This window comes from Simochromis diagramma, unplaced genomic scaffold (genome assembly GCF_900408965.1).
Source record: "Simochromis diagramma unplaced genomic scaffold, fSimDia1.1 OVJJ01000363.1, whole genome shotgun sequence".
Lineage (NCBI taxonomy): Eukaryota > Metazoa > Chordata > Actinopteri > Cichliformes > Cichlidae > Simochromis > Simochromis diagramma.
This window is the reverse complement of record NW_024386745.1, coordinates 78,645-91,613: the sequence shown is the minus strand read 5'-3', so window position 1 is coordinate 91,613 and position 12,969 is coordinate 78,645. Positions and strand designations below refer to the sequence as shown.

Sequence of the window (12,969 nt, the reverse complement as noted above, 5' to 3'; positions counted from 1 at the left end):
TGTTTCAGTGAATGAGGGCCAGGTGTCCTTTAAAGTCAGAGTGTCTCCTGAGATGGCTCCAGAGTTCCAGGTTGTGGCTTATGCCGTCCTGCCAAGTGAGGATGTAATTGCCCACAGTGCTGACTTCTCTACTGACAAATGCTTCAGCAACAAGGTGAGTGTAATTCTAGAGGTGTGCTGTGTGTTTGGTGTCTGCAGTCATGCCATGTCGTTCAAATCAAAGTCAAATTCAGTTGGCTAAATCACCTGAGGATTTCTAGCATATACTGGTTGTTGTGGACTGGTTGTTGCACAGCTGTTTCTACTCTACCTGAGGACTCAAATTGCTTCTTTATATGACCTCATGACCCGCTCACTCCCATTTATACAAGCACTTTTTCAATGATGATGCAAGTCCTACCTATCTAACACTGACACAGATTCATACAGTGTCCAATGTAGTGTGCAGCCATCTCATGGGACTCATGATTTGTCACTCACCACAGTGAAGCAGCACATTTAGCCAGCAGTGAGTGGGGACTCATCACAGTAACTTCTACGGGTGTTTTGTGTGTGTCAGGTGTCAGTGGAGTTTTCACCGTCTTCAGCCGTCCCAGGTGAAGAGACCAACATGCAGGTGACGGCCCTGCCACGTTCTCTGTGTGGTGTGAGCGCCATCGACAAGAGCGTTCTCATCAAGGAGCCTGGGAAGACTCTGGATGCAGATAAGGTAACTGCTGATAATAACACCAGTGAGGTGGACACATCCCTTATTTCCAGAGCCCGTAGTGTCGTGAGTTACCAACAGCTCAGGCCTTTGCTCTGGTACTTGTGTCCTGATAAGTATTCTTTGGGTAGTCGTACATTCAACTGTTTTAAACAGTCAAATGCTGAGTTTGTCTTAAAGCAAACTAGTGTTATTACTACTATTACTAGTAAGTAAGTACCGTGCTTGTTGCTCATGTGGTTGCAGACAGCAATATTTTAATCTTATAAAATTAATTCCCTTTGGGCAAATTAATATTTCAAAATGGAGATAAATCCAGGATCATGACTTTTTTTTAGCAAATAATTCAACCATGCAACAATCTGTAAGTGTATCACCTGCCAGTCAGTGTCTGCTTTATTGAGACGACTTCAACTTTACATCAAAACTGCTCAAATACACGAGTGTTTGTTGATGTTAAACATACAGCAAAACTTGAAAAAAGTGAGACTTGGTGAGGTAAAGGAGCTACAGAGACAGTTTCAAATGGAGAACACTTACCATATAAATCACTAAGAAGGAACAGTTTATAGAGAAATTGGACAACTTCTGTAAGATCCCTCAACTACAACACCTCATATCTGTGGAGGCTTACTGCTGACTCCATCATTTTTATTTATTTATCTTTTAAGAACCCTTCTTAGGTAAACTAGCAGTTCATTTGAACCTAATCGGTTCTAATATTTACACCAGTACTTCATTTAAGAGTTTAACAAATATGTGGACCAAATGTGACCATGATCATGATAGATCAGTCAAAACTTCATAGGACTAAAAATGTTTGGAGGTTTTGCTGAACTGCACTTTTCTTTTCAGATATTTGACTTGCTCCCACTCAAGAAATCCTCAGGTATCCCGTATGAGGTTGATGATGCTACAGACTGCCTTAATGTGAGACCAAAAAGATATGTTTTGCCGTACCCCAGTCAAGAGCAAAATGACGCCTATGCAGTTTTCCAGGTATCATACAAGTATACCTGTGAGTCCGTCAAACATAACGTAAATACAATAGTTTTTGTTGTTGCACCAGTTTTTGCTGATCTTTGTGTGCTGCTGAAATATCTAGAATGTCGGACTGAAGATGGCGACAAACTTGCTTATTCGATTGCCTTCATGCCTCAAGTTCAAAGGAAAAGTCTACCATGATGGCCCTGGTGTCTACCATTATAACTATCTTGTCTCCTACGGTGACTCATTTGCTTGTTTGCGTTGTGTTTTTGATACAAATTTTCTTTGTATTCACCAAAAAGAAAACCAGTAATTATTTTCCTTTCTTTTCTTTAGATATGGTTACTGATCATAGTGATTCTTCTGGTCCTGGTCTGGGATCTGCTGGGCATCTTCCTCCTGAAGCTGCACCAATAGTGACAGCTCGCTCTTTCTTCCCTGAGACGTGGATCTGGGATCTGGTGGAAGTTGGGTAAGCATCTGTTGTGAAGAGATCTGGTGCATATTACATTTTTAAAAAGTTTATACGATCACATTTAGAAACCCATGTGAACTTTCTGCTGTGGATTTGCACACATGAAAAACATGAAAATAGAATAATTGTGAGTTTTTTCTTAAGCATGTTTTGATGCTTCAGGCTGATGTTTTGTCATATTTAAAGTTTTGTGGGATATGTTTGTTAGAGATGTATTCTAAAACACTTCTTCAGCAGAGAATCAGAGAGGAGAAACACACAGGTTTTCTTGCTAGCAAGGGCAGTCACCAGAGCGCTCGCACGAGAGAGTGAGGGCTCAGAGACTCGCAGCTCTGAGACTGCCCTGGTCTTTATTTATACATCAGTGGGCGTTTGTTCCTTACATTGGAATGTGGAGGTGTATATGTGTGTGTGTGTGTGTGCATGTGTGTGTCAGAGTGTGACCCCGTAAACTTAAACGAAAATCCAACAGTTCATCTGTATGTAAAAAAGGGAGTGACATAGCTACGTTTATCCTACAGTAAAACAATAAGACGAGGTACGACCTCTCCCACGCTCCCAGGATGTGGGTGTGAAAGCCAGAGCACTCTGGAATGCACGCAAAGCTTTTGCAGACTATTAAGCATCGCACATCCTATCACTACCATATGTAAACTTATATTATTAAAAGATTATACTGACTACTGAGTACAATTTTCTATTGACAATATTATTTCACTGTCATCAGCAACGTGGAGCTCTTTTACTTTGTCAATGCAACAAATACAAGTAATTCACACTGCAGGATGTAACTATGATATACAAGTAATTTACAGACATAAAAACATGTTTGATTATGTTACAGAATGTGTTTGTGTGTATCTGCTGCTTCAGAGACGATGGAAAAAGGGGCGTGTCCCTGACTGTCCCAGACACCATCACCACCTGGGAGACGGAGGCTTTCTGTTTGTCCTCTCAGGGTTTTGGTTTGGCTCCTCGTAAAGAAATGAAAGTCTTCCAACCTTTCTTCCTTGAACTCACCATGCCCTACTCCATCATCCGGGGGGAGCACTTTGAACTGAGGGCGACTGTCTTTAACTACCTGACCAGCTGCATCATGGTAATGAATGATTAAAGTGTTTAGATACATGTCTGTTCATAGCCAAGGAAAACCATACTGAAAAGATGACTTTCTAAGCAAAATTTATATCATAGTTATTAAAATACAATAGAAAATATTTTTTCTGCAATATAACCATGCAGGATGCAGGCCGTTCTTGAAGGGCCCCTGCTCACCAACACCTGCAAGCTCACCTGCAAGCACTGACACCAGGATTGCCCAATCACATGTCTTTACACTACCAGCCCTCCTCTAGCTTTCTTTGTGCGCTCATGCACCTTGTAGAACAGAGTTTAGTGTGGAGGCTGTAAGAAAACAGATGGAGGGAAACGATTAGGAAGGGAGTGATTAAAGTATCCAAGTAAAATGAAGGTCTACTTTGATCATGAGTTCATAACATCAAACTTGTGCATTCGTTTAGATGCTTAAAAATGTGTTCACATTTGAACTCAGGTTTAAATGTAGCCATGTCTGTGTTCCTCGTACAGGTTACTGTCACTCCTGGGCCGTCCTCAGATTACACCCTCACGCCTCTCTCTGGTGATCTGTACACATCCTGTTTGTGTGCCAACGAGCGCAAGACTCTCAGGTGGACCATGATCCCAACAGCCTTAGGTGAGGATCAGGCTTTGGTCCTCCACACTGCCAGGAAACCGCTGTGTGGCAGGCTGAGTACGACCCAAGTGCAGCACCCAGAAGCAGGAAGTGAACTCTCAGGAAGTGACTTAAAAAGAATCCACATAAGATGGCTAAATAGAATAAATGAGATTAAAACAATAAAGAGCAATTATAAAAGCACTATGTGAGAAATACTGCTGAAATAGAAGTTATCATAATGAAATGAGAGAATCTGAGACCCAATAAGCTATATTCATGGAATTTAGAAAGCTGTGTGTGCATTAGACGACAGTGAGTGTGCAGTGTAGAGCTAGGACATGTAGACAGTCAAATGCAGCTGCAAATCCAGGTAAACCAAGAATATAACCCCTGTGTTTGGAAGGCTAAAGGTGGGGGTTGTAGGGAGTGGGGCAGAACGTCTATACCTCCAGTCTGAGGGCAGCAGCTGCCTCCATCCTCATGCTTTACTTAATGCAGCTGTCTTAGCCAATTACAAGTCATTTTGAAACCTTCCTTTCAATTCATTATGCATGTTCCCTTGGTCAGTATCATTAGAACAGACTGTTTGCAGTTGCATTGCCATGCAAATGATTTCTTCTTAATCTTAAATGGATCTTATGATTTGCAGTACTTTGGCTTCCAGCAGGACTCAGCAGCAACCCTGACATCATTTTGGACTGTTTGTTTCAGCTCATGTTTTTCATGCCTGATGCAGTAAAATTTCCAATTGTAATTGATCTTACCTTCGATTTAGAACCAACATTAAATCTAGATGTAGATCTAGTGTGATCACAGTTAACCGCCTCCTTTTGTCCCAACACATTTCCTTCTAGTTTCTACAAAATCTGTAAAATAACCTCGGTAACCTTTATTTTAATGGAGAGACAAAGAAGGTGACCTGTGCTGCTGCTTTTAGGGGCTGTGAATGTGACTGTGTCTGCTGAGGCCGTAGCGTCCCATGTGTCATGCGATAATGAGGTTGTGAGCGTACCAGACAGAGGTCGCATCGACGTGGTCACCAAATCTCTCATAGTGAAGGTCAGTGTCATAAATACGAGACGAGAAAAACATTTTTACTCATAAAATTTAAATTGTTACTCATTTTAAAGATACTTTTCCTCAGGCCGAGGGAAGTGAGACGACAAAGACGTACAACTGGCTTCTTTGTCCAAAAGGTCAGTGTCATGTCCATCAGCAACACCAGTTAAATAATGTCAGTAAACAAATGACCTAAATTAGCAGTGGAGTGCACTGTGTACATAAAATGTGCCAAATTTTCATCTTTTACTTTCACAAAATGTAACGATATGTGCTGAAGATCAGGCCACCTGGTGACTTTGAACAGTAACTCTGTTGTAGTCGTGACTTCCTGATTGGACGTTTGTTGTGTCTGTACACAGGAAGCCCGCTGACAGAGGAAGCAGAGATACATCTGCCTGAGAATGTGATAGAAGGATCTGCCCGCACTTCTGTATCAGTCCTGGGTAAACCTCATGATTTCATCTCAATTTCGATTCAGCCACATAAAAATATGGCAGGTTAAAGCTTTGTTAAAAAGGCAAATTACTAAAGCAACAGAAAATAAAAGAGACCTCATGTTCAAGTAAAAGTAAAAACCGTATTTGTCACGGCTGGCGGAGTGAGCCGTGTGGAGTGGAGGAAAAGGAGGACCCAAAATGCAGCAAACTGACGATATGAGTGAAGTTTATTAACACGGTGGCAGTGGCAAAAACAGGCAATGAAGCATGAGTAATGATAAACCTAAACTGGGAGAAACTAAAGAGCAAACCTGAAGTCCACAAAACGGAGAGCAGAGACGCAGACTAAGGAACAGGGTAACAGACTGACACGGAGTTATACAGACGAACCGGCAACAGGCAGGAGAACACACAGGGCTTAAATACACACACCAGTAATCAGGGGATGAGACACAGGAGGGCAACACAGCTGGGAGGAATCTGAGCTGACGGAACAGGGGAAACGTAAACTGAGCACACTCACATATGACACAGACCTTCACAATAAAACATCACACGCAGGCTCGACATCGAGAGACAGACAGGAAATAACATGAAACTAAACCTGCATCTTAAACCCAGATAAACAGAAACATGGAACTCTAATAATAAACATCATAATCATCATCATAAACATTACCATAACACGACAAGAGAACAAGAACACAATCCCTGATGCAAACTTAAATCAAAACACAATAACCTCAAAATACTGGGTCCAACGGACCCAGAACCGTGACAGTATTCAGCTTTTAAAAGATGATTTCATTTATAAATAGACCCACGTCTTCCTGGCCTTGTGTGAAAAAGAAATGGACCCCAAAAAGGCTGTTTGTGCCATTCTGTGCAGGAAGAACTGCAGTCTAGCTTTAGTCATAAGTGTTTTTGAAACGCTGAGTTTTGGCCCAGTCACACCAGAGGGTTTTCCAGCGCAATCGTTCTGGTCATGCAGAATCATGTGAGTAGGATTTAAGTCCAGATTTTGACTCGGCCACTTTCTGGCGTCCTGGATCATTTTCCATCTTAACCCTCTGCGGTCGACGGAAGCGCCGACACGTCAAAATCACATGACCAATTTAAGACGACACAGCCACAAGATAGTGATGGGATTTCTTTCTCTTGTTGGAGAACCGGCTCTTTCGGCTCGGCGCATTAAAAAGAGCCGGGACTTTCAGCTCCCAACCGGCTCTTCAGGTTGTTTTGTTGGTCGAAAGTAACGGACTTCAGACTATATACCAGTTCTTGAATTGTGTCGATGGGCCACGTAAAACCAGAGTTATGATAAAAAAATACACGTGATGTTTTCTTCTTTACAAAACAGCGGCGTTTACAGCAGGAAGAAGGTAAAAACGTTGTTTTCTACAGACAGCGCTAGCAAACACTCTCCGCTTGTGCGTGAAAAAATAAAAATAAAAAACACTCCTTCCCTATTGCTGTTAGAGTTTACCATGTCAGCCAATCAAAAAATGATTTGGCAACATGTGACGCTTGGTTATTTAGGGAGAACAGCATTTTTAGTAGTGACGGAAAGCGAGCAAAAGAGAGAGAGAGAGAGTTTTCATATGTCACACATTAGTGACGTTTGGAGGCTGTAGTTAGTGTGTTGTGTAGTTATTGTGTTGTATTGTGTGTCAGTTAGACTGCTGAATGTCACATTTGCTCCAAAAACGCCGTCAAAGGCAGAGTCCAGTGTAAACGCTGTTCCCACATGGAAAACTGGACTGATGCTCCTCCTGCTGTCAGACCTGGTTCAGGCCTGTGCTGTTCTCCTCTGTCTTGTACTGAACACGAATAATTTGTGTGCCTTCTTATTTGATGCAGAACTGATTGCTATCTATCTATTTGCATTTCAAGTTATGAAAATGGTTCATTAAACATGTTTGTGGGTTTTACAGTAAAAAATGTAACTTTTTCTACTCTGATTTTGACATTTTTGTCTGAATTTAGATCAATTGTGCTAATATAGTATACCAAAATGAAAAAATAACTCAAATTTCAGATATTTGAAGCTGTGCTGAAAGTAACGATACCAAACAAGGCAAGATAAACAGTTTTTAAAGGTGAGATATAGAGGTAAAATCAAAAGTAGTCAAAAACGGCCAATTATACCCTGACCCCAGAGGGTTAAATGCCCAAGTTTTAGATTTAAGGCACAAACTGATAGCTGGACATTCTCCTGGTAGAGAGTTCTTCCCTCCAGGTCGTGGCGAGCTACTGAAACAGCAGAGGCATGATTTAACAGTGGGCACCAGCTGCCTTAACCAGACTCCTCCGTCGCTAACCGCCTGATCCCAATGCCCCACCCCTCCCCTGCAGCTGAGCTGCAGACAAACCTACGCCACACAGCCCCAGAGCATCACACTGCTACCACCACTGTTGGTATGATGTTCTTTCTATGAAATGATGCGTCACTTTTAAGCCAAATGCAACAAAACTCAAAACGTTTTCTCTTCAGTCCATAAAATATTCTCCAAAATATCTTCTGGCGCATGGAGATGTTTTTTTTAGCTAATGTGAGATAAGCTTTTGTGTTCTTCTTGGTCAGCAGTGGTTTTTGTCCATGAATGCTGTTTTTGCCCCGTCTCCTTTGTATTGTTGAATCGTAAACTCAATAATACAAAGTTGTTTTACGCTAGTTTTGTTAGTTTTAGTGAATCAGTGTTTTTGATCAGGTGACATCCTCGGCCGGGCTCTGAAGAACCTGGATGGATTGCTGCAGATGCCGTATGGATGTGGGGAGCAGAACATGGCTCTCCTGGCCCCCAACATCTACATCCTCCACTACCTGAAAGGCACACAGCAGCTCACCGCAGCCATCATGGAAAAAGCTACTAACTTCCTCACCAGTGGCAAGTTTTTATTGTTTCCTCTAAGAAGGAAATCATTTGAATCACTTCAACACACACGGTTCAAGAAACAAGCCGACAGGAGGCAGAGCATTAGCCACAGCTTTTGGTCAAATGCATCATTTTCCTCATCTGTCAGCAAGAGTCATTGAATTTCCCAAATCTCGATGTACACATGCAGATCCATAAACAAATGGAGTCCAATCATCACCATAGCAACAATGTCTCGATCATGGTGTCCCTGTTGTTACAGGATACCAAAGACAGCTCAACTACAAAAGTGCTGACGGTGCTTACACCACATTTGGAACAGGACCAGGAAACACTTGGTGAGAACATCACTGATCAAACATGTCACAAACCAGAGAGGTTACACTGGTTTTTAAATGTCCCACCAAACAGAAGACGTTTCTTGAAGTTTGACTACCCATTAATATCATAAACATGTCTACCTCTAATACTTTAAATAATTCTCCATTTAATCCTTTGACTAAGCCAACATTAACAATACCTTTTGGTTAATACTGTGTAATTTAGTAGGTAGAAAGGAGTATTAGAGCCACATAAAAATGTTATTGATCATTATTAGAATAAAGTCGAATTTTAAAGCTTAAAGTTATTTTACTTTAAGAAAAAGTCTAAATACTATTTCAATAATAAAGTCTTAATACTGTTATGTGAAAAAAGTCAAATTCAAATCTAAGAAAACAGTTGAAATGATTACAGTTGTTGTTTCAAACGACTGCTATACCCTGTATAAAATGCCTTGAGTAGATGTAGTGAAATAAATCAGTGGTCTTGTGATACAGCATAGATCCTCTTTATTCCACGAGCGTGGAACCATCGGTATCCTTGCATCTGTACATTAGCAGCCATTTCCTTTTATACAAATCTAACCACATGCAGCTTTCTGCACCACTTTCTGCTTTTCAGTGTACTTATACTTACTGCCACGCTGTTTTTATTGCTACAAGTGACATCAGTTCCTTCCTTGTTACTAAAACTGAGTCTGAAGTACGATTTCACTAATTCAGAGGGGAAAGCAACCGTGGCAGTTTGTCCTGAAATAACTGTGATATCCACATTTCTGCTTTTGTCTCAAAATACATTTTCAAATTTAACCTTGAAATTTCAAGTTTATTTTCAAAATGATCAGTATTTCTTTCTCTTAATGTGACCTCACAGCCAAACATTTCCATCGTTGTAAGACGTGTAAGTGTTGTTTTCTTTCTGTCAGGCTGACTGCGTTTGTGGTAAGAAGCTTTGCCAAAGCTCAGTCTTTCATCTTTATTGATCCCAGAAAGATCGAAGAGTCTAAGACCTGGCTGCAACATAAACAACAAGAAAATGGCTGTTTTCAAAAGTCTGGGAAACTCTTCAACAACGGAATGAAGGTAACCTGCAGTTCTTCGCTGTTAGACTGTGGAAACAGCCTCCAGTGTGGATTCAACAAATTTTATTAATAATGTCATGCATACATGGAAAACACTGTACTACATACTGTAATAGCTCACATCAGTATATCCTATTATTTTATTTAAGAAACAATTTCCATTCATCTTGTTCCATTCACACCAGCACTGCCTTCTATGTAGCATTCACACATATTTATACTAAATACAAAGTATGCACTAGAGACCAACTTGGGATTAGTATATTACCCACAAATATTTGGCATGCAGGCTGGAGCAGCTGGGAATCAAACCACCAACCTTCTGATTAGTAGATGACTACACAAACTGTTTATAAGGTTGGGGAAACCCGAGGTGAAGAAACATCCATCTCACTGGAAATACAATGTCCAGATGAACAAAATCAACTTCCTGTTCATCTCTTTAGCTGGATGTTTGAACATGCATCAAGACATTCATGATACTAAAACCACATGCAGCTGAAAATCATTTTCATGACTTCATATCCCTGAATGTTGGTGCATTGATGATAAAGTGTCTATGATGTCTTCTGTTGACAGGGTGGTGTATCTGATGAAGTGACTCTCAGTGCGTACGTTACTGCTGCCTTCTTGGAAATGAATACATCCCAACATGTGAGTAGAGTCAAAGAATATCAAGGTATTCAACAAAAAAAGGAGTAGAGTTTGAGCTGCTGAGCCATGGAGTTAGGTTTAACCAGCAGTCTAGCACCCTGCTGGTATGTGCTGGATTGTCTCAGGGGCATCTTTACACAGCCTGCACCTGGGGTCTTGCCTGGTGTGATAGACCCCAGCCTCTATGGATCTTGTACTCAGAGCTTGTTGCTGTGCTGCTATGATTAGTGCCTCTGTGCTGTCTTTCAGTCCAGCTTTTTCCAGCCACTGGTAGGATTTCTGGGTATCATCTACTTCCTCTATCTGCTGGTGGTACATACTGTGCAGGGGCCTGTCCTTCCATGATGGTTCCTCACCTTCCTCCTCTTTCTTGAGTTTCTGCTGCCTGAGGTATTCACTGAGCACTCCGTCAGTTGGGGCCATCTTCCTCGTACTCGTGGATATTCGTTGTTTCATCTTGGAATGTGGTGCTGACACTCACCAGTCCCTGGCCTCCTTCCCTCCATTTAGCATGCGGGACTTGGGGTGAAACCCTTCATGAATGGTTAGGAACTTTCTTGTCTTGATGTCAGTGGCTTCTATCTCCTCCTTTTGCTAGCAGGGTACCTGATGATGGGCAGGGCGTAGGTTTTGATAGGCCGGATCCTGTTCTAACATTCAGCTGACTCCTCAGGATTTGCCTGACCATCTGCAGGTACTTGGTGGTAGCAGCTTTCCCAGCAGCCTCTTTGTGGTTCTCATTTGCCTGTTGGATCTCCAAGTACTTGTAGCTGTCCTCTATGTCTGCAATGTTGCCTTAGTTCGATTCCCTCAGTTCTGCCTACCTTTCCTCTCTTTGTTGTCATCCGACTACATTTCTCCAGTCCGAACGATATTCCAATGTCGTTGCTGTATATCCTGGTGGTGTGGATCAGTGAATCGATGTCTCGTTCACTCTTGGCATACAGCTTGATGTCATCCACATACAGGAGATGGCTGACAACTGCTTCATTCCATAGTCAGTATCCGTAGGGACAGAGCATCTCCTTGATAGATGGTGATTGTGCTATGGGCTTGAAGTTGGCCTCTAGTGTTATACGCCACATTCCCATTGAGTTCTTGATGAAGGCTCTTAGAGTCCTGCTGATCTTGTACAGGTCTAGGCATTCCAGGATTCAGCTGTGGGGCATTAAGTCATAGACCCTCTTGTAATCGATCCAGGCAGTCTCGGCTGATTGTTACAAGTAGCTGGTGTTTTGCACCTCTAGTATTCTTGCCAATGAGTGGGGCACAGGAACATGTGTCTGTTCATCTTAGCCACTATGATGTCTGACAGGAGCTTCCATGTGGTACTGAGGCAGGTTATTGGTCAGCAGTTGGATTGGACCGATGGGACCGATCCCTTCAGGACTGTCCGCCCTACAGTTATCCATTCTGGGTGTCTCTCGTCAACTAACAGCTGGTTCATTTGTGCTGCCAGACGCTCATGGAGCATGAGCTTCTTCCACCAGTAGACGTGAGCCATACTAGTGTATGGCAAGGTGCTGGCCAAGGCTGTTAGTCGTTGCTTGGCAGTTTCCATGGACAGCTTGCTATACTTCTTCTTGGGCACCGTCTTTGTCACACCTTTCTGCAGCTCCGATAGTTGGCTAACCTCCCTCCTTGATCTTAGCCTCTAGTCTCCTTCTCCTTGTGGCTGTTCAACCTGTTGCCAAGCATCTCTCTGATCACTGCTGCTGTACTGTAGATCAGCTTGTTAGTTTCGATAATCGTGGCTGTATGTATCACATTTACATCATCTAGCAGATCTTCACATCTTGGTAACCAGCTACAGGGATTCCAGTTTTCAAGTTTTGCCATGATCCTATCTTTCAGGTCACTTTCTCTCGCACTATAGCACTTGGGGCTTGGTACAAATCTCGGGTGGCGGTGATGACATCTCCCCCCTGACCAGTTGTCCTGGCTCCCCCTTGCCGTAGCATTTGTGTTGCACTTCGACAATCTCTAGCTGTGAGAGCAATACCCTTCTTTCGAATGTTGGAACACTGAGCTATTAGTTGTTTCACTGTCAGTGTGGGTGCTGGGAATTCCATAGGTCCCTCATCCTATTCATGTAGCCCCTTCTGCCAGGGTTACTTGTATAGTAGCATTCCAACAACGCCCTATTTTCATCTCTTGCCCACCAATGCCTTCTTGTTCCAGTAGTTGATCCGGGTGACGTCCGAGCTTGTATGCATATATACATACATACACAAAAGTGTATAAACCAACAATATAATATACAATCTAATATATATATTACATATACCCCAAAAAGTTGATTCTGTTCATCTGGATGTTTTCAGTGGGAGAAACGTTTCGTCACTCATCCAAGTGACTTCTTCAGTCTCAGCTGACTGCAGGTTTCAATCTTATAAACAGGACATTTGCATAATGACTGAAACCAGCCCACTGAAGGAACAATGGGCTGGGAGGTCAGTTCCTTAATCGTAATTATGCAAATTCTCATGACCATTGATCAACAACCACTGACCAAAACCCACTGATCAAAGACCACTGATCAAGGACCACTGATCAATGGTCATCAGTACCATTCACAGAGAGTTGGGGAATGGCTGCAATCACAGCATTGTAAGATGGTGACAGATGTACCCTTATGCCCCCTCCTCGATTCAGAGATGGTCTTTCCTTTTTC

At 42.2% G+C, this 12,969-nt stretch overlaps 1 protein-coding gene across 1 annotated transcript in view; it reads left to right on the top strand.

Moving 5' to 3' along the window:
* The window catches only part of LOC120724531 (alpha-2-macroglobulin-like), a gene marked incomplete at its 3' end in the record, with an annotated part of 33,014 nt that overhangs the window by 16,729 nt on the left and 3,316 nt on the right, over positions 1-12,969 (top strand). Inside the window, exons 15-28 of the mRNA XM_040016795.1 lie at positions 9-154; positions 560-709; positions 1,562-1,705; positions 1,812-1,932; positions 2,030-2,165; positions 3,042-3,267; positions 3,756-3,882; positions 4,802-4,923; positions 5,009-5,060; positions 5,286-5,369; positions 8,075-8,251; positions 8,502-8,577; positions 9,486-9,642; positions 10,221-10,295. Coding sequence (XP_039872729.1) covers positions 9-154; positions 560-709; positions 1,562-1,705; positions 1,812-1,932; positions 2,030-2,165; positions 3,042-3,267; positions 3,756-3,882; positions 4,802-4,923; positions 5,009-5,060; positions 5,286-5,369; positions 8,075-8,251; positions 8,502-8,577; positions 9,486-9,642; positions 10,221-10,295 — 1,793 coding nt within the window. The remainder of the gene's footprint in view (positions 1-8; positions 155-559; positions 710-1,561; positions 1,706-1,811; positions 1,933-2,029; positions 2,166-3,041; positions 3,268-3,755; positions 3,883-4,801; positions 4,924-5,008; positions 5,061-5,285; positions 5,370-8,074; positions 8,252-8,501; positions 8,578-9,485; positions 9,643-10,220; positions 10,296-12,969) is intronic.